Genomic DNA, 22,760 nt, shown 5'->3' with positions numbered 1-22,760 from the left:
TTAAGCGATGCTCCGCTTCAACATACGGCACTGTCGCATGCTGAATACTTCATGGTTCTTATCCAATGGAATGGGAACGCGTGTGTTTGCAGGCCGGCCTGGGAAGGACACGATTATCCTTTTACGGTACCGGGAAACGAGGTCGACGTACGCTGAATAAACCATTCCCCCGGACAAAGGAAATGAAAACGCGGAGAGGACGATCGGGCGCGGTTTGCATCTTCGCCACGCTTATCGATCCGACCTTCGGTCTCGATGGATGGGCCCCGTGATAGGATATCGAATCCACCCGCGAACGGACTTCGCTGATGACGCGCTTCTTTCGAAACTTCAGGATAGAGATTGTTGAGCGATAAACTACTAACTTGTAACGCGAAGTCATATCTCAGCACTCCGGATGGTTCGTTGATCTTGAAAACGTGGGTAGATTTCGTACAAATTTAATTCAGCTTGTTTTGCGAACCATTTTGTTGTTCATATTTAATGGAAGGATGCATTTGGAAAATATTCTACATTCGACTGTACGTTTATATTATTTCACAAGAATTTGTGCGGTGTCTATGTGAACATCTCGAACTATGATCGATTTTAAAAATAAATTGATTGGAACTTCTTTGCTATTCACAAAATTCTAGAAATGAAAGAAACTCGATGACTATTGAATGACCATTTCATTTTTATGATTTTATTCTTATCATATGTACTTGGCAGATGCTTCTGAAATCTTCGGAATGAGTCCGACTTCGTATCACAAGACAGAGACTTCAGATCCTTGCAGTGGTTCGTTTCAATATAATGCTAAAGTTTCGTTTCGTATGGGTATTAACCCTTTGCACTCGAGTGGTGACTCTGAGGCAGCACTAAAATTGTTCTATCACATCCCAAGATAATTTTTATATAAACAAAGTTTAGATTTAAAAAACTGTTACATAGTGAAACTATTGGTATTAGTGATAGCAATCAATTTCGTATACATAAAAATGCATTTTGTTGCATAGAATGGAAATACTATGAGCCAGAAATTCTATTTCTGATTTCCAGTTAAAATAGCTTCGAGTGCAAAGGGTTAATATGACAGTAAACTCATTATTTTTCAATAAACGACAGAAATTTTGCTAGCATAATATTTAATACGAATAATAAAAAGTCGTTCTTTCTTTCCTCGTGAAAGAACAAAATTACTTTCCGCAGAACCCAATAATTCGTATATTATAAATAACCCGTTCCATTTCTCGGAATTCCAAATTTTAATCAGTTACATGTTTTAAGAGTCGTTCAGAGAATGGCATTTATTAAATCGTGACCGTACGAAGTATGGTATAATTTCGAAGTAGTACTTAGTAAAACGTAGAAAACACGTTTCAATCTATATCCGTAGCGCAACGAACTTTAGCGAATATTTGCATTGTATAAGCAGCGCGTTGATACAAGAAATACACTCCTGGCACGATCCGCTGTCTACTCATTAGTCGAGTGGCTCTCAACAACATGAAACACTGTTGTTCCAGTTATACGGCCAAACAATTTTTATTATTACCAAACTCCCGCGTTTCGAGGTTTGCAGTTACATTAGCGGTATCTGTTTTTAACTTTTCGTGAGAAATTTTTAACCAACAACTGCTCGATTTTCCTCGACTCTGCCCACTTATTTACCAATGTAGTCCGCGTACATTTAACGTCGTTTTAATGCGAATTGTGCTTTTCCGAATATTTAATCCGTCGGAATGAATGCGTCACGAGAAGCGGCGAATTTTCCCGGTATCGGCAATCGCTAATCCGATGGACGCTATGAATGATAAATTCTCCGGGCCGCGTAATTGATATAAATACCAAGTTATTAGTTAATAATAATACCGCCATTAATACAGTCGCAATCAAAAGCATTTACAGCAGCAAATCATGAACACGAAAACGCGCACAATAGGAACGGACCCCGGCGACCGCGCGGATAAATCCACGGTGCGTGAAGTGTCTGACGTTTATCACGAAATTTACGTGTCGCGGACAGCAGATATGGATTCAAATAGATGCGTATCGCGCGCGTCCCTTTTTGCTATGATGCTGCATTTTCTCCTTGTCCACTCTATGCTATTTCCCCTCCTAACTCGTGAATTTCGCGTCCTGATTTGTTTACGTTCAAGTAAATAGGAAAATGACACCATTTTTTAAGACGAGTCGGATTGCGAACAACTCTCCAGCTGTGCGCAAGAAAGAATTACTAGACTGTAGATTTTCTACGCATTTATTTAAAGTACAATAACATATGCATGGACTGTAATATACGATGAACTAGACAAATTTCGCAGGTGCTGATAGAGTTTGGTGACAGACCGACTATTTGTAACACGAAGTTTTGAGGGTGCGAAACCCGTTCGGCCAGAAGTATAGGAAAACTCATTGGTCCCGAGATTTCCGATACGGACGGCGAGAGAGTTCTCGTGCGGAAAAAGCGCGCGCGGCCGGCTAATATTTACCGAAATCCCTCGTTAGAACTTGGACTTAACTTCTAATCGAGTCTGGGGACAAGAGACACACGCGCGCGCCCACGGTGTACTCACGGCGTCGCGCCGCCGCGCCTAGAGGGTAGGAAAGTGCACGGGTATCGGAAACTGTTGGTCGATGGGTGCCCGTGGCACGGTCTCTCGAAGGGCGAAACCAGAAGTAATGGCATTAAGAAGCCCCAGAAGGCTGGCGACTGCAGCCGCCTAACTGTCAGCTCCCACTTCGGCTCTGTTTGACCCTCTCCACCGGCAACGACTCGGCCAAATCACCGTCGCTCTGTCACTACAACGAACAATGACGACTTTCCAGCGTACCAGCATTGTCGCGGTACCCTAACCAGATCTGACTCCCTGTCTATTCCGAGCCGTCCTGTATCGGTCGGTTTGACGATCTTATAAGGATTGAGAATCTGATTCCTGGCGGTCGGGCTGAAGTCGTCTGTACGTCAGACATACTAATCATCAGGATATTTGGTTCACTCAACGGCGCTTCTTTCAAGAGATTTTCAGGTTTCTCTGTGCTAGACATTTGGAATTTAAGATCCCATTCGTTGCAGCCTAAGAAGTAAATTCTTGAACTGTCACCTTTTGGGAAAATCTAAATATATGAAGAAAGAAATGTACATTTTGAATCGTTACGTAATCATTTCATGCGTCAATATTTTCTGATTAGCTCAGAAAGTTTCTGTCATTTTAATTACTATAGATGAACTATAAACAAGAAGTTTATTTTATTAATAAAAATAATCACCTTTGACTTTACGAAAGCTTGTGCTTTCATCAGAAAAGTAATTCTTTCGACAGAATAGTTCTTCAAGTAGTCAATGAAATCTTAAAAATGCTTTCATTTTAACTCGTTAATGAATACCGTGTAATCACTGTAGATTCTATTAGCTTTCCTGATATCGTGTTAATCTTCTCGGTGTGGAAATAACGTCGTGAAAAGGAGTAATTAATTCTAAACGACCGCGACACGCAACAGTTCGACTGTGACTGGTAGCCGAGTTGTGAAAACTCATTGCGAAAGGTCGAATTTTTCCGCGCGAAGCCAACCGAAGCGTTTCCGATGGCCCAAGCCACACGTACCAGACCAGTTTACGAGCAGTATGTGTAAATTTGTGGCAAAGTTAGCGTCTTAATATACATTGGTTAAACTGTTCACCGAAGTTTGCGAACAGACGAAGCGCGATGCTCGCTACCATGTCGGTCCACTTTGCCGAGCCATTGCGAAGTCCATAATTAATCTCAACCTACAAAACCATGGCAAAACGGTTAGCATAGCAAATTAATGCCGGGCGACAATGTCTCCTGCTGTGACCTCCGTTAATCGGCGTGTAAAATTACCTTGGGACGAAGACACTCGCTCCAATGACATTTACGAGGCTGCCGTTTTACCTGCGCGCCCGACACAATATCCGGTATTCGATTAGAAAATTTTATGGTACTCGGTGAGATCAATGTTCATCATTATCGAAGTTCGGATGATTTCGCGAATTTTAATGTGGTTTGTTTCTACACCCGCAGCAATTCTAACATAAAGATGCGTAACAACAGGGAAAAGGCTACTCTGTCCTCACATTATTTGTTGCATATTTTATTTGATCAGAAAAGAATAGTTTAAGAAAACTAATATGTTTGTTCATTATTCGCGAAGTGATTTCAGATGTTACATTTATTTATTTCAACTATGATTCTACAAAATGGTTATGACATTGATTCAGTTATATTCGATAGACCTGAACGCGGCGCTGCAGGTCCGTTGTCTAATCATGATATAGCGATCGTGAATCGAGCGTTTAAATATCAGTTGGCAATTTCATTTAATTAGTTGCGCGAAACGTTAGCTTTAGTCGGCGGACATAATATAATTTTGATTATCATCGGTTTCCTATGAATTTGTGTTGCCTGCGCGCGACGTGGACCTCGGCCAGGCGTTATAAACTTCGTATCGATCGGTATCGCCGGCCGAAGCACCGATGGCAAATATTAAAAATGAAATTCACATGCGCGCTGCCATCGTCGATTCTGTAATTGGATCGAATAATGTCGCTGACGCGTGCACCGAAATGGGGTAACAGGTGTTAACAGCACAATCCCGCCAAATACACTGCGCATCGTGACTCCTTTTCCGCTTTATTCGTCATGCGAACGCGTTTCCCGTTGTCGTTGTTGTCTTCCGTCGATGTTCCCGTGGAAAACGTTCCGAGAAACGTCGCGGAATGTTGCGAAACGTTCGCGATTCCAACGAAGAACATGCACACGACCGGCGAAAGAGAATCGTTTTCGATGACGATGCCTCCGACCGACAAGGTTTCATTAATTTTCGTTGGAAGTTCAACCGAAAGCCAATCGGAAAACGATATCCGATAACGTAAATCTTGCTGTACACGCCAGCCGGCATGCCGCATGCCATGTGTGCACGCGGACAAGCATCAAAAGACACGCGAATTCGTCCGGCTCGTTGAATATTCTGAGACCGTACGGGGAAAAGATAGGGCCGTTACGAAACGATGCACGAAATCAAACGTTCTACGGAACTTCTGGACATCACGTAATGCCGATATTGCGAGCACAATGCTATAAGAATCCGTGGAGGGAAAGCCTGGGGGTTCACGGAACCATGAACACAATTAAACTTCGATCCGGCATGGCTAGTTACGATTCAGTGTACACAATTACGATAGCAATCGCGGTTCATTGTTCAGCAGGAGCTTACATTCAATTTTCTTATTACCGTTTCACCGACGTTTCTAATGGCCATTTCGTTTCTTGTTTGACACGTCTATAGGCACAGATATATTTCACACTTTGCAGCCCAATGTGTCTCCACCGTTTTACCTCAGTGCTTGCTGTAACATTCTATACTCGATCACATTTGCATATGCGGCTTTAGAATTTGTACAGAATAATTAGGAATACTGGAACTGTTTTTACATATCGCGTGCTCGTGATCTTGTCCGCGAGTACCATGTAAATCGGCAAAATTAATAAAATATTAGTGCAAAATGTCAAACCAAAACTTGACGAAGAATTAAAAAGGTACACTTCATAGCAAGTTCACGCTTATGTCAGAAAACAAACAAAATTTCATCTTTCTGTGTAAATATTTGCGGAATATGAAATTGTTTAAATTTTTACCTCGTGGTCGGTATGCAAAATTAATATATAGTTTTATTTGTTCATTCAGGACTATGAAACACGCGAGAAAGTTCCTCCAAATACAAATCGGTAAAAGCGATTTGCATTTTCTCTTTTACCTGCCAGTTAAAACGAAAAATGTAAAAATGAAAGAGATCAGCCCCTCCGGTATTTACCGCGACAAATTACGCGGATTAAAATTTCATTAGGTAATCAGATTCGCGCAACAGGCAAACATGTGCGCACACGTTGTTGTCTCTGATTAAGGCAGCCGAGTTCCGGCGTGACGCCGCTCGAATTAGGAATCGCCAATTCTGCACCGGCCTAAGTAAAGAATAACGAACGCAGGATACTTAAACCAATCCTATATCAGAATTCCAAGGCAGCGTTCGGGCTTGAATGGGCTGGAACACGTGAGATAATAAGCTGATGCCGCGTGTTCACGAGGACTGTGCTGGTGCCTGGCACGCCGTTGGTCACGAACTTCCTATCTACCCGTATAAAACAGCCTCGGTATATAAAAGGACGGAGAAAAACGCGGCGACGAGGAGTGGAAGGGGCGGGGAGGGGAGGGGAGGGGGAAGCGAAAGCTCGCGTTTCGCAAATGGATCTCCGATCATTGCCTATAAATAAACCATTTTTCATGTCTATGGCAACCCGATTCGTTTTATTTACCCGGCCGGGAAACGAAGCGCCGACATTTGCAAATTTATAGTTACAAATTACATTCGGTAATTGCTGCAACAAAATAAAAAATAAAAACCGAAGCTGTCCCATTTGCTTTTTAGACCGAAAACGCACAGCAAAACTTTATGATGACCATTTAAATTGCTGTCAATTTAATATGATTCGTTTTCTCCGATACCAATTTTTCTCATGAATTTGTTGTGTTTGTTCTTTAAAAATCATTACAACAATTGATAGTTTTTTTAGTTATTTTCAATTGCTCGAATAGATAGAATAATTTACGAGTTGTTTGAATAAACTGTTTTTGTAATAGATACGTAAGCCCTATATGCTACAATACAATTAATGCATTAACTGGAATTGTTTTGAAGTTTAATTTGCAGCGTTTTTCCTTATAGCCACAATTATCTTAGACAAGTCAAAACAATTCTCTGTCACGATGCTAGGGACGTTCATGGCAAGATATTAATCAGACAATATCCCCACCGATTCCGGCAACCGTTATCGTAGACAGCTAACAAGTGTTTATGAAACGCGTCGCGTCAATCACTTTTTATGAAAGCCGAGCGTCGTTTTATTGAAGAAACGCCGGGTCTCGATGGCAATTACCGAAGAATATGGTAATGCGGGTCGGACGGTGCCAGCTGGAGGACATAGATGGCGCCGGATCCTCGCAACAGGATGCTCGCGTATCAGAACTTGAGGCACGACCCCCGGTTTATCCCTCTCCCTTCGAGAGTCCGTGACGATATTAAATCGTCGTGGCCCGTCAGACAATCCCGCCTCCTCTACTCGGATCGCCGTATCCCCCGGCTTAAACAAAGTCTCATCTTTAATAATGGATTCGGAGGGAGCGGAGACGGGGCAGCTGTCTCATCGACGTCCGCGCCGGGATCCCTTTCTAGGAACAAGGAGATCGCTTTCGCGGGACACTCGCGACGTCGACTAGAATTTATCCGATGTCACGCGGCGAATTACCGTTCCGGTAATCCAAATCCTTCTTGTAATCTCTTATCGCCTCGCCCTCGAGCGGACAAGTTCCATGGAATGCGTGCGGAGCATCGCCGGGCTATCCCTCGGATAGCATCGTAAACGCCAAGAATCTGTTTTACGGTCCGCGGGAACGAGAAATAATCGGCGGATTCCCTTTCGTCGGGAAGTTTCTTCGCGAGGCTCCCGGCTTTAAATGCTCGTATAAACTTTCAGAATTACGTCCGGAATAATTAGTCGGGGCTTGATTACCGGTCGATGGGGTGGCCGGGGGTGTGGCGCTCGTTCCGACGGAGCTCGTTCCAGTGACGAACGAACGGGGCTGCTTCCGATCCAGACCTCCCTCTGCTTTTTTCTCTCCGGTTCTTTTTTCCTCCCGGCGCTCTCCCCCCTCGCGCAGAGTCGTTCGGGTTAGGTGGTTTTTTCCGGCGCGAAAGTAATCCCCGCGAGAAAAACCATCCCTTTGGCACCGAGGACTTCTTATTCCGGGAACAACGGTGCTGGCTATCGATCCGGCATCGAACGACAGCCGCAACGACGTGTATTGATAGTCGCGTCGCGGCGGCGGCTTGTTTGCTCGAAACATCGAATTTTCTGTGAAAGTTTACCGCGCGCCCTTCGTGTCGGCGAAGAAGTCGGAGCCGGCTTACGTGTCGCTGAATAAACGGATCAACCCTCCGCTACCGAACCTTCGTCCCTTCGTCGCTTCGTCCTCCGCATCTACTCGCGAGCTACTTAAGTTCTTTGCCCCCCTCCGTCTCGTCTTTCCGCATCATTATTCGTCGAGATGCTCGTAGGAAGCCAGAACCGCATCAATGTCGAGGGAATTTTACGGGGACGCTTGCTTCGAGACATCGTTGTCCGGATTAGCGGCCGGTCTATTTGAATTGTTCCATCCCCCGCTGGAAAGAACAGCGATGCTCCGACGACAGAGCGACACTTTTCCACTTAGCGATTTTACGTTAGATCGTTGTTTAAGATTTCGTTAACGAGACTATCATTATCGACGGGTGGGGATCTTCTTCACAAGTTGGCGACAGGTGAGTCTATTGTGAACTGATTTTTAGTAGCATCAGCTGTTTGTTCAGATAAGTTAAATTAGTCTGAAGTTTTCATTGCTTCATGCATAGCAAGCAGGCAAGTAAGTTTATACATAAGTTTAGTTTATAATTTACAAAGCCGATATCCTTTGAGACAGTATTTTGTCTATAACGGAGACAGTGATTATAGTTTTGTTAATTTAAGAAATGAAAATGATCTTTAGAATATCACATTGAAAACGAGGTACATCTACATGGAAATTCTTTTCTTAATTCTATTAAAATACAAAGCAACACACAAAAGGCACTTCGAACGCAGCCTTCAAATGATCCCATTTTTGTCTAACGAAAATTGCGCCTCGACCGTCTTGAAAACTTGCACCGTAGCCGCATCGGTTTCTATTTAGGTCACCGGCTAGAACTTGGATTGTTCCCGGGCCGACGGCGGGCCGTTAATTCGAATAAATGAAAATTAAGTAACAAAGGGCAGGGAAGAAGGATCGGGCACCGGGCGCAAGATCAATGGCGGCCGGCGGAATGGTCCTCGAAAACTGTAGCCCGAAATAATTAACGACTTGGAGAGGTTGCGTTCGTGCGGGACTCGTTCCTTAAAAAGTTTCGCCGTTCGATTTTCAGCAGCGCGAATCGTGATGCAGGTAACCAGAACTCCGGTTCGGATCTCTTATTTCTCGTTTCCGCTCCCGACAGGGGTGGTGGCGGAACGCGCCGGGAAAGAGGGAGTAAAAGAGAAAGCGAAGGAGAGAGAAATGAAAAAAATGGACGGAAGAAGAGGTGGAAGAAGGAGGAAAGAGAATCGTGTTCCGATGAAAAAGCTCGGCGAAACTCCGCCACACCGGAGTTTACCTTTCAAGTCGGAGCGATGAAGTCGGCGGAAGAGAAATGGAGGACAAGAGCGGAATGGAGAAAGAAAGGGGAGTAAAACGAGTTCCGCACGCAGATGTGGAAACCCGACTCCGGCCTGGTGCTCAAAAATGAATTTAAGCTGAACGATGCCTGCACGGAGCACCTTGCGCCCGGAAACTTTCGCGGAAAATTATATGAGATGCGCGTACACTTTCTGCTTAACGTGGCTAGACGGCCACGTCTACGTGTTTGTTCTCCGCGTTTTTTTCCCGCCTGCGCCGCGCTACGCCGAGGCCCTCGAAACCGGAAGAATCAGAATGCCAGGACTCGGCACTATTTAATTCTTGTACGAAATCCCGGCTAAACTGATGACCACTGCTTGCTTCGATCGTCGCTTTTGGTCCCGGCTCTTCATCTTCCTTCTGGCAATAAAAACTAATTGCTCGCTGCGATACTAGTAGTTCTGATAAAAATCTATTTTCATTCCGCCACTGGTTTGGCGCCGTTTCCATTGGCTGTTTAAAATAACGCTGGCCCAATCGTGGATAGTAAGTGGAGGATCGTTATATAAAATCGTATTTCTATTGGTTGATTCGTAAAATGCATATCGAGTACCAAATATCTGTTGTTAACTGGAAGATCATCCAGGTCAGGGTTTCACAAGCTGGAAAGGTTTTATACACTGCAATGTACTTCATATTGAAACGCGAGTAATTAAGAGCTTTATTTATTCATATTTTTATGTTTATATTATATTGGAGTTTTACATTTCAAAATAATTGCGAAATAAATGTTTTAAATTCATTTTTCCCATTTTTACTAGTAGGAGTTCACCAACCCAAAAAATAAGCTGTTCTGTTAAAATTTCCGGGTTTGCGAAGTGTTTTATTGCAGAAAAAGCTTGGAAACCCTGAAATAGATTAATACGAAACATGAATTCTATTAACGTTGGTTAATATAAGGTCATCATATAACATCATTTTCATGAGCACTTTTATGGGAACGAAAATGAGAGGGAAATATTTCGTCCACGGACTCCTGTAGTAAAAATATTTATTTAGATTAATCAACATATGTATATTCTTGTATCATCAGTCTACTAGTGATCTTTCTATTTATTTTTGAGCAAGCTCATATTTCGGTATTTTTTCCAAACTAATATTTTCCTAGGCACCACAAATTAACCCGCGGTGATTGCGAATCGTAGAAAGAGTCACGGTCTACTAAAACTTCCAGCACAATAACTTTGGATTCCGATTCCGCGGTTATGTAGCGACGACGAAAATCATTAAAGCGAAATAGCAATTAAACGCGAGCCACGATATTCCCATTAAAGCAGCCGAGAACGGTGAACTTCTTTCACATCTACGTCGCGTGCTTCACAGCCATTATGTTTTTCAGCAGCGCGATCGGAAAAATTCTAATTGGCGCGGCTCTCAAATTAACCCGGACCAACGTTTCCCGGTATCGTTGGTGATTTATTATTATTCCGAGCGAGAGCGCCGGCCGCCCCGCGTTCCCGCCGCCCCCTCCGCCTGGTAATTATTATTTCTAATTATTAGCGACAAAAAGAAGCGGTGAAATCGGCGCGCCGACCGAATAAATTTTCGCGTAGCGCGATATTCGGCGCTGCCTCTTCGCCGCGTGTAATTAAGCCCCGGGGCATTCTCGCGTCCGCATTGCCCGCGACCCTATTATTCTGCATTTCGTTCAATCAATCGAATTGTGCCGGCCGATTATAATGCCTGTGAACGTACACCGTCCGCGGACTAAAGTATTGAAAGCAATCGGGGATCGGGGAACTCCATTACTGGAACACTCGTCGCGGCAGGACGGCTGAACGGCTTCCGTTCAGAACCTTGAAGAAACCGGGCCATGCAATTATATTTTGCGGCGGAAAAATAAATTAATTAAAAGCACCTCCGCACACTATAAAATAACAGTTTATGCTCGAAGCGATGCTCGTCTATAAAATTTTAATCCTTCGCGCTTCGATTCAATTTCATCGAGACCGTCGTAAATTCGGGAAAATATAAACGCGATATAAGACGGCGCCTTGTTTGTTTATCACAAAATTCGGCTGTGAGCGATGTTTGCTCGCGTTACAAATCGGCAATGATTTCTATGTTTCTCACTGTTAATTGGTTTTGTGCCAATTGTGACGGTTTGTATTTTGAGTTCTGCTACAACTTCTGCGGGTTTAATACTGGAACTATCAAAGTAGTCAAAATGAATGGTGTCCGATCTTTTCTGTCATAGTTACTAAAATTATAAAAATGTTTTTATGAGAAACTGAGAGTCAGACGATGTTTATGTAGTTCTAGTATTCTAAAGTTCTCCAAGTCTAGCTTTCTAGAGTTCTCCAAGTTCTAGCGTTATGTACAATTGCACACGCAAGCGTGGGAAAATTTTATTCTTGTATTTCTGCTTACCTAGGAGGGTTAAAAATAATTGTCTACCACCTTTTCCAGAAGCATAACGTTAACAAATGTTGACATTAACATCTGACAGTGATACAATGGCATCGTAAAACTATTTTAATTGGAACAAAAACACTTTAATGTCTTATAATGCTAAAGAATACAAAAAGATGAAGAACGTAATTAACATTCTGCGGAGCGCCAGAAAGTTAATTTTTACCCGAAAATAATACTACAATAGAAGCATTCATACAAATCAATTTGATTTTACGAAATTTCAGAATGACGAATGATAGAATCGACGAGACGGAATCGTAAATGGGTAGGCCAGACACGAAGGACAAATCAGGTTTAAATTAAACATTGCAAACTGATCAACATAATATAACGCCAGAATCAGGTTCGATTCCGGAGTCTGAATTACGCGGTGTACAATTTTCTTTCGATTCACCGTGGAAACCCTCTAAAACGGTAAAACCAGCCCGTAGACGAATTTTCTCTGTGTCGTCGCTTATATCGTATTCACGGTGTGCACTATTTACATTCGCGGCAGTAGCCGGCGGCCAAAAACGTTTCTATTTAAATCCCCGCCGCCGAAGAAGCCGATGCGTCGACGAGATAACTTAATGCGATAATCGATTCCCGCAGGAAGACCGTAATTGCATTTACGGCGACGAACGAAGCATTCTAAAATAAACACCGTTGCCGGCGCGACGATGTGCGGCGAGAAGAGAGAAAGAGAAGGAGCGAGTGAATAAGAGAGAGAGAGAGAATAAGAGAGAGGGAAAGAGAGAGACAGAGCGAGCCACGCCATCTCGTGAAAGGTTTCCCATTTTTTTGCACCGTCGCCAGCTCGTAAAACGACGTGGATTTAAACGAAACGATACCGATTTACCCCTCCGGTAACAGAAGCGCCGCTACAGAAGCAGCTCTAGGATTTCCAAAGAATGCTCCCTCCCTCTGGTCTCTCCTGCCCTCTCCCACCGACCCCTCGCACCCTCTCCTTCTCCCCTCCCTCGGCCCCGCCAGACCAGCGTTTGCGAACGATCGAGGGTAAAAGCGAGCTAGGGATTCCGATGAGTTTTCCTCTTTTCCCCGGCCATTTCGCGTTCCGTGTCGCGCCCTATCGCAACCACGGCTCTTCTGTTCCGCGTAGATTTAGTATGCAGCGAGCTGTATTAAATCTCCGGTGTTCGGGGGATTCCGGGCTCCCGCTTCGAGCCTCTCTCGTTTCTGATTCCGACGCGTTCTAGCCGCAAAACGGAGCGGAGCATAGCGGAGCGGCGCGGAACGGCGACACGCGGCGCCGCCGCTTTTCAACCGGCGAGGCGCGTCAACCTCGCAATTTTCCTCCGACTTTGCACGTTTGTGCCGCGGCGCCAGGCGCCGTGCTTTGTATTCCTGAACGCCGTTCCCGAGGAAGCCAATTCCGACCGCCGGTATAATGGACAATAATTATGCGCCTCCGTGTCTCAGTTATCGAATTTTCGCCGCGTTCCTGGCCGAACAAAAGTGCCCGGCGAACGGTTGCTAATATTTATTTTACTTTGGCGGTCGGAATAACCGCGGCCTTACCAGCCGCGGACCTTCGTACTCGCTGGCTTTGCATACTAAGTATTTGCGGCAGAGGGACTATCGAATTCTCTAATGCCGCATCCTTACAATGTCAAAATGTAACGAATTTCAGTTCGTCGATGGGAAAGTTGGGATAATTGTCTTCGTAGTTGCTAAGTGGCGGTCGTGGCGATTGTTTTATTTGCGTGGCACTGTGTTAATTAATTCGACTAATTCGACTAATCCGAATGATCACTTTCCTGTGAACACGATTAATAAATGTGGATGTTTATTACGACTTGAATTTGTTGTCAGCTTTCCCTTAATAATGTATTTAATAATAGCTTTGCGGAGCACTAAAAACAGCTGTTTTATATTCCCTTATCAAAGTTACAATAAGACATTTGTACAGATTTTTGGCAAGTGTTACTGTAGTAATATGCATCTTTAGAATCTGTATAATCATAAATTAAAAAATCATCGTTTATTAAAAACTTACAATTTTAACGGGTTTCGTAGGGTTAACAATACGATTCATAGCAGTTGGTCATATTAGAGAAAAAGTAACACCACTAAAAATTTTTTAGCAGAAAAATCCTACCCTTAAAATGAATACGTACACAGTCAGTTTTTGAAATCAGATTTCAGCATTTGCGTACGCAACGAAGTCACAGATTCGAATCTGAGGGAAGGTCGTGATCGAAAGGTCACTGGAAAGGGTACGCTCTCCCGACCTAGTTTCGCGGCGCCCTTTTAAATTAGTTTGCCAAACAAGAAAGCCAGCGCTTGCGGGGTGAGATGAAAGGTGCCGCGGGAAATAATGCGAAGTGTGTGTGTGTGTGTGTGTGTGTGTGTGTGTGTGTGTGTGTGTGTCTGCGAAAAGGGAAACGTCTTGAGGTATAAAGGGCGGGACTCGTAAGACAGCAATCTACAACACGGTCCACGGGGAGCTGTAACACGACTAGAATCGAACTTGTAATAAGGTACACCTCGCCCACTCGCCAGAAGTCGATTGCTCCTCGGGGACAGCGACCCTCCTCTTTTCCTACCAACTCCCCCCCGCCCCTCCCCCCCATTGGTCTTTCTCTTCTTCCCTAACCATAACCTTTCGACATTGTTCGTTCGCGAGTTTCCCGCGTCGATGTGGCAACCACCAGAAATTACAGTTGCTCCGGCTTCCATTATATAACGTCGTTTTACGCAATTCGTTTCGCTCGGCTGTTACGAGCTTCCATACATAAATGAGCGAGCGGAGTATCACGGACGAACGCCGCGTTCTCGGGGAATATAAGAAAATGGGCGAACAACTGTTGCTCTCACGAGGATGGGCTCGCTTCTTGGTGCTCTCCCTCTCGATATAAAATTTTCTTCTGATTTGCAAACGGTCATCAAACCTCCCAACGGAAATAGTTGTGGTCAATTTTCTATTCCACAATTTTGACCCACTTTTATAATCTCGTATTTTATCCCTTCGCTATGCAATATCGTGCCAAAATTTTGTAAAGATTACGAAATCTGGTTGCGAACCAATTTTTTAACATCGCAAATATTTCATTCTCGTACGAAATTAATAATGAATGGTGTTGTCAATGAAATTACAAGACGAGTGGTTAAACTAGTGTATCATAGAGAAGTAAAATGTTTAATCTGATTGAAAATAGACACTGGCTGATTTTTTATCTGAACAGCGTGCGAGACCGAAGTCGTAAATAAAAGGCGCCAAAGTTGGTCTACTGCGAATACTTTCCAAGTAGTTACAGTTGTCGTTAGTCAGACCTACATATTCCCGGCGTCCGACGCAAAGATCTATATTGTGTACTTCCTTAAATCTAGATCCATAACGACAGGTGTGTACTTGCCGTATTAAGTATTACTGACGGTCCGACTATAGAACAATTATACTACTTGAACTCTTTACCAACTTGTATAGCGGTAAGACGTCAGTGACTATCACTTGAAAGACTTTGGAATTCAATTTCAACTACATATTTATTTGTTTGCTTATGGACTAACTTTACTGTCAGTATAACAATGCGGTGGTTTCGTTCGCAGTTTCGCCGAATGAATTCAGCCGGGAGAGAGATAGGGTAGAACAGAATAGACAGTGCAATCGAGCAAAATGAATACCGGTTTTAAGATTCATGAAAGGTTTCACGATTTGCCCGGAGGATAATGCGCAAATTAACGCGAATCAAGCGAGCAGAAAAGTGGAAATAATTCCGCGACTTCTTTATACGACGCAGCAGACCGCGATGAACTAAATATTGAAGTAATCAAAGGAACCGAGAGCCGACAAAGGATCCTTTAAGAATTTATATTGTTTCATTCCCGGAGCTTACTTTCAATTATATTCGTTCCTATTCTTACCAGGACCTGGAACTGACCGTGTCTCGGATTAAAGGAAACACAAATACCCCGTCGCGAGTCGTGTTTTGCAACCGAAACTTGTAAAATCGACAACAAGAAAGAGGTCGCGGAATTAAAAAAAAATATAGAAAAAATTCATCGTCACGCAGTAAACTGGTGAGAGGATTCAGTAATTTTAGGGCAACGAACAATCAAGACCTCTATTTCTGGAGTTTTTCTCAACGTGCCTGTCAGTTTGTTGGCTTCTGTCAGATTTATTTTCTCCGCTGTTGCCGGCTCCCGTAAGAATCGATTCATCCCCCTTTCCCATTACGCCTTCGCTCCACATCTTGTCTATCGATTTCGCTGACATCTATTTTTACTCGTCGCTCACCACCCACCGTGTTTACATTAGAATCTTCCCAACTATTATCAGCGAATTCGATCGCGCGCGAAATTTTGCAATTTCCGATCCCCATATGGATCCGTATATCCAGGAATCTTTTCAATAACTCGAATTCACTGTGCTCGTTTACCTTTCTTTTGTCAAATGGCTCGAAAATTTTGTGTCTGATTCCACAGAACGATTTCTTCCGGTGAAAACAAAATGTTAAATGCTTGTCCAATATTCAAAAATCTTGTTTTGCTACACTGTGTATTTCATTAGTTTATTTTTTACACTCTATTATTTCCCTATTTGCATATCTGTCTTTTTATATTTAAGCATAAATGCATGAAATTCTGCTGGATAAAGAAAATGTTATCTTTGTGTTCGACACATCTTCGATCTGTATATTGAAATCGTGATGACTTTTTAGGAGTGTAGATCTATTCGCTTAGAAAAATTGTCGTCGGTAAAAGTGCAAAGTAAAATGTTTATAGTGAATTTAATATCTCTGTTGGCTCAACAATATATATTATAGATTTATGCTTTGGACACCAGAAATATATACTGGTCTGACAAATGATAATTGTAACTACTTAGAAAGTATTCGCTATAGACCAACTTTGGCGCCTTTTATCTATGCGCTAATTTTACAATTGTAACAAAGCCACAGTCATTTTTATTGTACTTGCTCGAGTTACTTTCCTGTGAATTCAGCCTCGTACACTCTTCAGACAAAAAATTAGCGAGTTTCTATTTTCGATCTAGTAAAATGTTTTATTTTTCTGTGATGTATTTGTTCGACTTCTTGTTTCATCATTTCTTTGACATTCATTAATAATTTCCGACAAAAATATAATTTCCATAAACATTCTCAATTTTCTAAAAATTCGGTTAGCGCACGGTTTTATCCACCTCATACCAGAATTTTTAAGGGCGCAGGTGAGTAGCGGGATCTCCAATTAACTAGCAGGTATGCATAGATGCGAAATCGTGACGCGATCGAAATAAAGAACACAGTTTGTGCAAAAAGGGTAAGAAGCGGGATGTCTCTGCGATGAAGAGAGGTCCCCCGGTGTGTCAGTCTTGCCTTACGCTGCAATGCCTCCTCTGTTTTCATTAAAAGCTTCAACTGGTTTCCTTCTGTCTCTCTTCTCCGGTCTCCTCTCGCGCGTATCCTCATGCTCTCGCTTCCTTTTCTTCGTATAATATTACTTTTTCTTTTGAAAGTAAAAACGGAACGAACGTCGTCTAAGGGACTCAATTCCTTGCCGCGTTTCCCGGCGGCTCTCAAAGCAACAGGACATCGGTTGTCTCGATGAATAACTGTCATCTTCCTCCGATGTCCCCGTTCCTTTTTTCCCTCGCGTCCCTGTTACCTTTTTCGTGGACAAACACAAACGGCTCGGCGACACGGTGGGGCGATCGTGCTTTGAATAATTCTTCATCGAAGAACGACGGCTTATACGCGGCCGGTTACGATACTGCCCTTCTCGCTCTCTCTCTCTCTCTCTCTCTCTCTCTCTCTCTCTCACTCCCTCCCTCACCCTTTCTCTCTTTATTTCTCTCGTTACTGTCAACAAAGCGGATTCTCGAGGAACCAGGGGCTCTAACACAGTGCCGGTGCTCGCCTTTTTTTCGTCGTTGTCCCTGTTTCGTTTTCAATCCCCGTGCCTCCTGTTGCGTTCGCGAAGCGGTTAACGATATTCAAACAAACCCCGCGTCGAGAGAGACCGGACCTCGGATCCAGACGATTAAGGGACCGTCGGCGCGCCCGGCAATACCGGCGTCTAGTGAAAACTGCCAACAGTTCTGGCGAGCAACACGGAAAAATCCCGCTTGTTTAAATCGCACCCGCTTCTCCACTGATCAAAATTGCATTCGAGAAACGCATTGCCTGCTCGAAGTTGTTCGCGAACATTGTAATGCCGCTTCGAATAAAATGAAAATGACGAGATGTAGAGTACGATCACAATTCGAAATCTTAGAATACGATTTAAATCTTTGTAGTATCGTGATTGTCCTCTATTTCTCCAATAAAATCTGCTCCTGCTTCTGGGATTGACAAATTTCAACTAAATTTTTCTCCGCATCATTTACTTATCATACATATTTATGATATTTCATACTGTAAATCTACTGTACGTAATATTCTAAATCTAAAATATTCTATTTGATAAAATTGCAACATCGCCGATGGCAGCATTGATACGAAAGTCTTCTCGTCGACGATGACAAATGATATCAAGAACATGCTTCTGACAGCCGCTGATACTGCGCAAAATCGATCATCCAAACTGTTTCTGATAAACGAAAAATTCACCGGAGAACGAAAATTCTGATTCTATTCATCCCAAGCTGACATAAAAAACAAAGAAGATTGATAAAATTCTGTATGAAACTTCGACTGACGTGTCTGTTCATGATTTTTCACATCTACTTCTTCTAAACAATGTCGTCGGTATAGTTTTCGTAGCAATTGCTCATTATCTAACATTAATCTTAACCCTTAACCGGACTGCCAGTTACTGCTAGTTACAGTTTCAGTAAATGTTATATATTTATTACATATTTACAAATTGACAGGTACAAATAAGTTTACGTAGAAAAATTTTAAACTCGATTAGTTAATAAAGAATTACACGAATGGGGATTAAAAAATGTGTAGGGTCATAATCCACAGCCATCATAATCCACTTAATGACAGATATCATATGACATAAAAATAAGGAAAATATCACAAATTAATCGATAATAGCAATACTTGCCAAATAGTGCCGAATAATTTAGTGTTAAGTGATGATGAGTATTGAATTGATAGATTAACTGATCAAAACAATATTTACAATGATACTAAATCTAAAGCGGATGCTGACAAATAAATCTGTTGAAAAGTTCTACCAAGGTGTTTATAAAGTTTGAGTTATTTACATACTCGTAGCGGAGAGGCGCGGAAACGGGTATCGCTAAAGTGATCATTCTATAATCCACGTAGCCCCGATCGTCTTTGTGCCAGTGTCTACCGATTAATTCAGCTAATCGAGATTCCACTGGATTCTCGGCGGAATAATTCCCGACCCGTTTTCACGTGCTGCGTGGCCGCTACTTCTACCGTCTCGGGCTCTCGCTGTCCTTTCGCAGGAAGTAGGCTAGAACAAAGCGGGGAGGAGAACTCGTAGGGCGACAGGGGGTAAAGGTAATCCCTATTGTTTCTCCTGTCCCATAAATCCTAGTAGTCGCCTCGCATTCCCGCCTCCTGCGCTTCTGCGCTCCCGCTCGCACTTCAGTTACCGACAACACCCCCCCCCCCCCCCATTCCCGGCCCGTCCCGACCCATCTCGACCCCCATGGTACCCCTCGCAGCCCCCCAACGGACTACTCCTGCTATTCTCAATCCCCCATTGGTGCACGCCTTCTTCGCCGCCTAGCTTCGTAAATCTCGGTCCAGCTGTGCTTTACGACACGCGTGTACTTCCTCAAAGAATACAAGCGGTCCTATCTCTAATTCGGCGGACTTCACTCTTCCTGGTGAATCGCCGAGGGATAACCTTCGGCTAACCTTCGTTACGAAAAGCCTTCTGGGACCGAGCCGCGGCCGGAACCACGAATTTATTGCGGTTAATTTATGCAATCGGTTTTCGATTGTGGAAACATCCCCTCCTCCCTCCCGGTACACAGTGGTCCAGTTTGAGGAAATCATTTAACGGAGAGAACAATCTTTCCAAATTGATAATTATTTAATTTGTATTTTTTCTACGGAGGTCTGTCAAATTAATGAAATTGAATAAATATCTTAATTGCTATAAACATTTAACGTTCAGAATTTTGGGAGTAGAATATTTCGCATCACATTACTCCTTACCTTCATCGAGTTGTCCTGCAGACTGTGTTACATATTTTCACTGTTTTTTTTATATTAAAAAGTCGTACCTTCCTAATAAGAAATTATATATCTTTTTAGTCATTACTAACAATAAAATATTAAAAAGATAACACTAATTGTATGTATAAAATATGTATAAAAGTTTTCTGTTTGTACTGCAACAATCTTCGTGTCCTAGTAAAAGAGAACATTTTCCATACTGCTTGCTTTAAATAACCGTGGAAGATCGCGTCTCTATAGTAACCAATTAGGAAGTTGCATTTGTTCAAAGGCGACCACGATATGCATCGCTCGCGGACGCGCTTGGCTGCGGTATTCCATACAACGTGTTGCATAAAACGTTACACATATGAAATATAAATATGAAATACATATTTAAAATGTAAAAAATAGTTTGTATAATTACATATGAACAATTTTTTTTTAATCGAAAACAGCAATCCAAATTTAACAAATGTAAAAGATATTTAATTACCATGAGCTAAAAATGACTAGTTTTCATTATTTTTAATCAAAATTTTATTGCCACATCTCTAGTGGTTCAAAAGTTATAACACGTTGTCACTGCATTGTGCAAACCGGATCACTGTGTTGCTCCGAGGACTGTCCAAAAGAAGCCATTTCGGGACTTTCGAGCTCTACACGTGTGTAGAGACAACTCCATTCGAAAATTTCGAAGTTTGTACTATACGTGTTTACAAATATGTACTAATTTATAGTCGTCTGTCTATACTAATGTTTTTGTTCGAGGCATCGCAAAAATGAATGTATTTTAGAATTGTTTAGATATAAACGTACATAGGAGTACATCAACCCTTAAATGCAATCACTGTCAATTTTGTTAGACGTTAAAACAGAAATTATTGCCACTGATATTGCTATTATGATAATGCATAAATATGTAAACGAGAAGATAGTATTGGGTTGGAAACTATGAAAGGGGCGATTTTGTTTAGTCTGTGCTCAGCTGCGGCGCCCATTTCATAGTTTCCAACGTAATATAACAAATAAATGTCTTCTAAAGTAACATTTTAACAATGACAGTTTAGAAAGATTCACTAGATTAACAACAAAAATCTAAGCTTTTACTCGAAAGAATGCTTTTCATAATAGTTTTTCTTCTCATTTTCCACCGGTCGTTCTAGCGTCATCGCAGCTGGAGTCATCGCCAGTTAAAAAATTCGTTCCATGTTCTACGTTCCTCACGTTGTTTACGATCTATAAAGCTTTCAATAGGGTGCTTCAGGTTGCTGTTGACATGCAGAGGAGTTTACTTTCGCAATATCACGGTCTAGGAACGACTGGTAATTTCTGTCAGTGTATTTGGAAGTCTTACTACTACCCCTTTAGTTTCCTTCTTTAATACATGCTTAACATAATTCCATTCCGGAGATCGTAACAGAAGCAGCGCTTCAGCTTTCTTAACCAGTTAGCTGTGTTTAACGAGTATACCTGTCATGGAGAAGTGGCAGTATTTCATGTCGTAACGAGTATACTCGTCATGGAAAAGTGGCAGTATTTCGTGTCATACCGACTATACTTGTCATCCATAAAAAAGTAAATCTTAATAATAAAATTGTTAATTTTATGAAATGAAACCATCTTTTTCATTCAATATTTTAACAACGACACTTGCTCAACAAATAGCTGCGGGTTCTCAAAAGCGGCGCCACAGCTGTGTGGTTAAAGTTTCGGGGAACACGTTGTGGTTGCAAATGAAACTCTGACAGAAAAAGTAAATATTTGCTACACACATGTCTAACAGCTATTGACAATAGTGATATAAGACTGTGAGATTAATCGTCGGGTGCCTCCGTTCTATGTATAACCGGTTTTAGTCTATGTATCCTATGACGTATAGCATGCACCGCTAACCTACTCTCCTTGTTTAAAATTGCACGAGGCAGAAGGAATGTGTAATTTTATTGTGGCCTTTTATATCCCAAGTCTGAAGCCTCGCGTTTCGGTCTGCCCTCCCAGAGAGATACCCTACACATTTATAACTGTTCCAAGTTTTAATCTCCCGCGACGTGGCTCCTCTCGCGGAGAACAATTTCTCTAGCGGCCATTAGTTTTCCGTTATAAATTCATCGCCGAACGTGTCGCATGGGTGAAGTGCACTCTCTGCGTAGGATTATTCACGGATCGCTTTTCAGCCTGATCGTTCACTTAGTCTCGTTATAAATGCGCATTTCCCGCCAACGGAGACATCGGAAACTTTCCTCTTATCAGTCTACCTGTTGACAGGAAACTAAAAACATGAGAATAGAAAAATATGTAGAAAACTGAATGATTTTTTTTTATTTTTGGATAATATCATTTCGTGTTTTATTCGATAAATATCATTGATTCTGCATGAAAACAAAACAAAGGCACGACAATTGGTCATCCCATAGTAACAAACTTCACTTGCCAAACGTGTGGAAGTATGAAAGTGCAGAAATTAAAACGATCATTAACTGGAATTTGAACGGCGCTCGGGAGTTTCCAGCATTCAGGAAACTACGATCGGTTTCAGTTTTCTGCGATCGACTATTCGAGTGAGCGTTAATAAACTCGCAACGGATCGGAATAAATGTTACTCTGATTACACCGGGTAAAGTCGATTGGTGATCGCCTATCGGGCACAGGTCTGCAGCATCACGGTCGATCGGTTAACGAGAATTCGAAAAATGTAATCGAAGTATCGAGCCGAATCATCGCGTTTTCCAACAAACTGAATATAATACGTGCGTTACGCGGTCGGGCCGCGTTAAATTAAATTCAAGCCTCTCGCCGCATGGAAGCGCGCTAATTAACGTGTTTTTATTGAAATTGCAGATCGAGGATGCCATGCTGATGTTCGACAAGCAGACAAACCGGCACCGAGGTGAGTGAAATTTATGATTTTCTCTGAAGCCGGTTCTACCCGCGTGGTACAATAATTCGATACGGGGGACCGACGGGGTGGGG

General features: G+C 42.5%; 1 protein-coding gene across 3 annotated transcripts in view; it reads left to right on the top strand.

Annotated features, from left to right (window-relative positions):
* Rbp6 (RNA-binding protein 6) overlaps positions 1-22,760 on the top strand; it is an 895,262-nt gene that overhangs the window by 695,125 nt on the left and 177,377 nt on the right. For all 3 annotated transcript variants that reach the window (XM_078192887.1, XM_078192889.1, XM_078192890.1), the window contains one exon: positions 22,629-22,677. In XM_078192887.1, the coding sequence (XP_078049013.1) occupies positions 22,629-22,677 (49 nt within the window). The remainder of the gene's footprint in view (positions 1-22,628; positions 22,678-22,760) is intronic.

The sequence above is a fragment of the Augochlora pura genome, chromosome 10 (genome assembly GCF_028453695.1).
Source record: "Augochlora pura isolate Apur16 chromosome 10, APUR_v2.2.1, whole genome shotgun sequence".
NCBI lineage: Eukaryota > Metazoa > Arthropoda > Insecta > Hymenoptera > Halictidae > Augochlora > Augochlora pura.
This window is presented reverse-complemented; position numbering and strand designations above follow the sequence as displayed.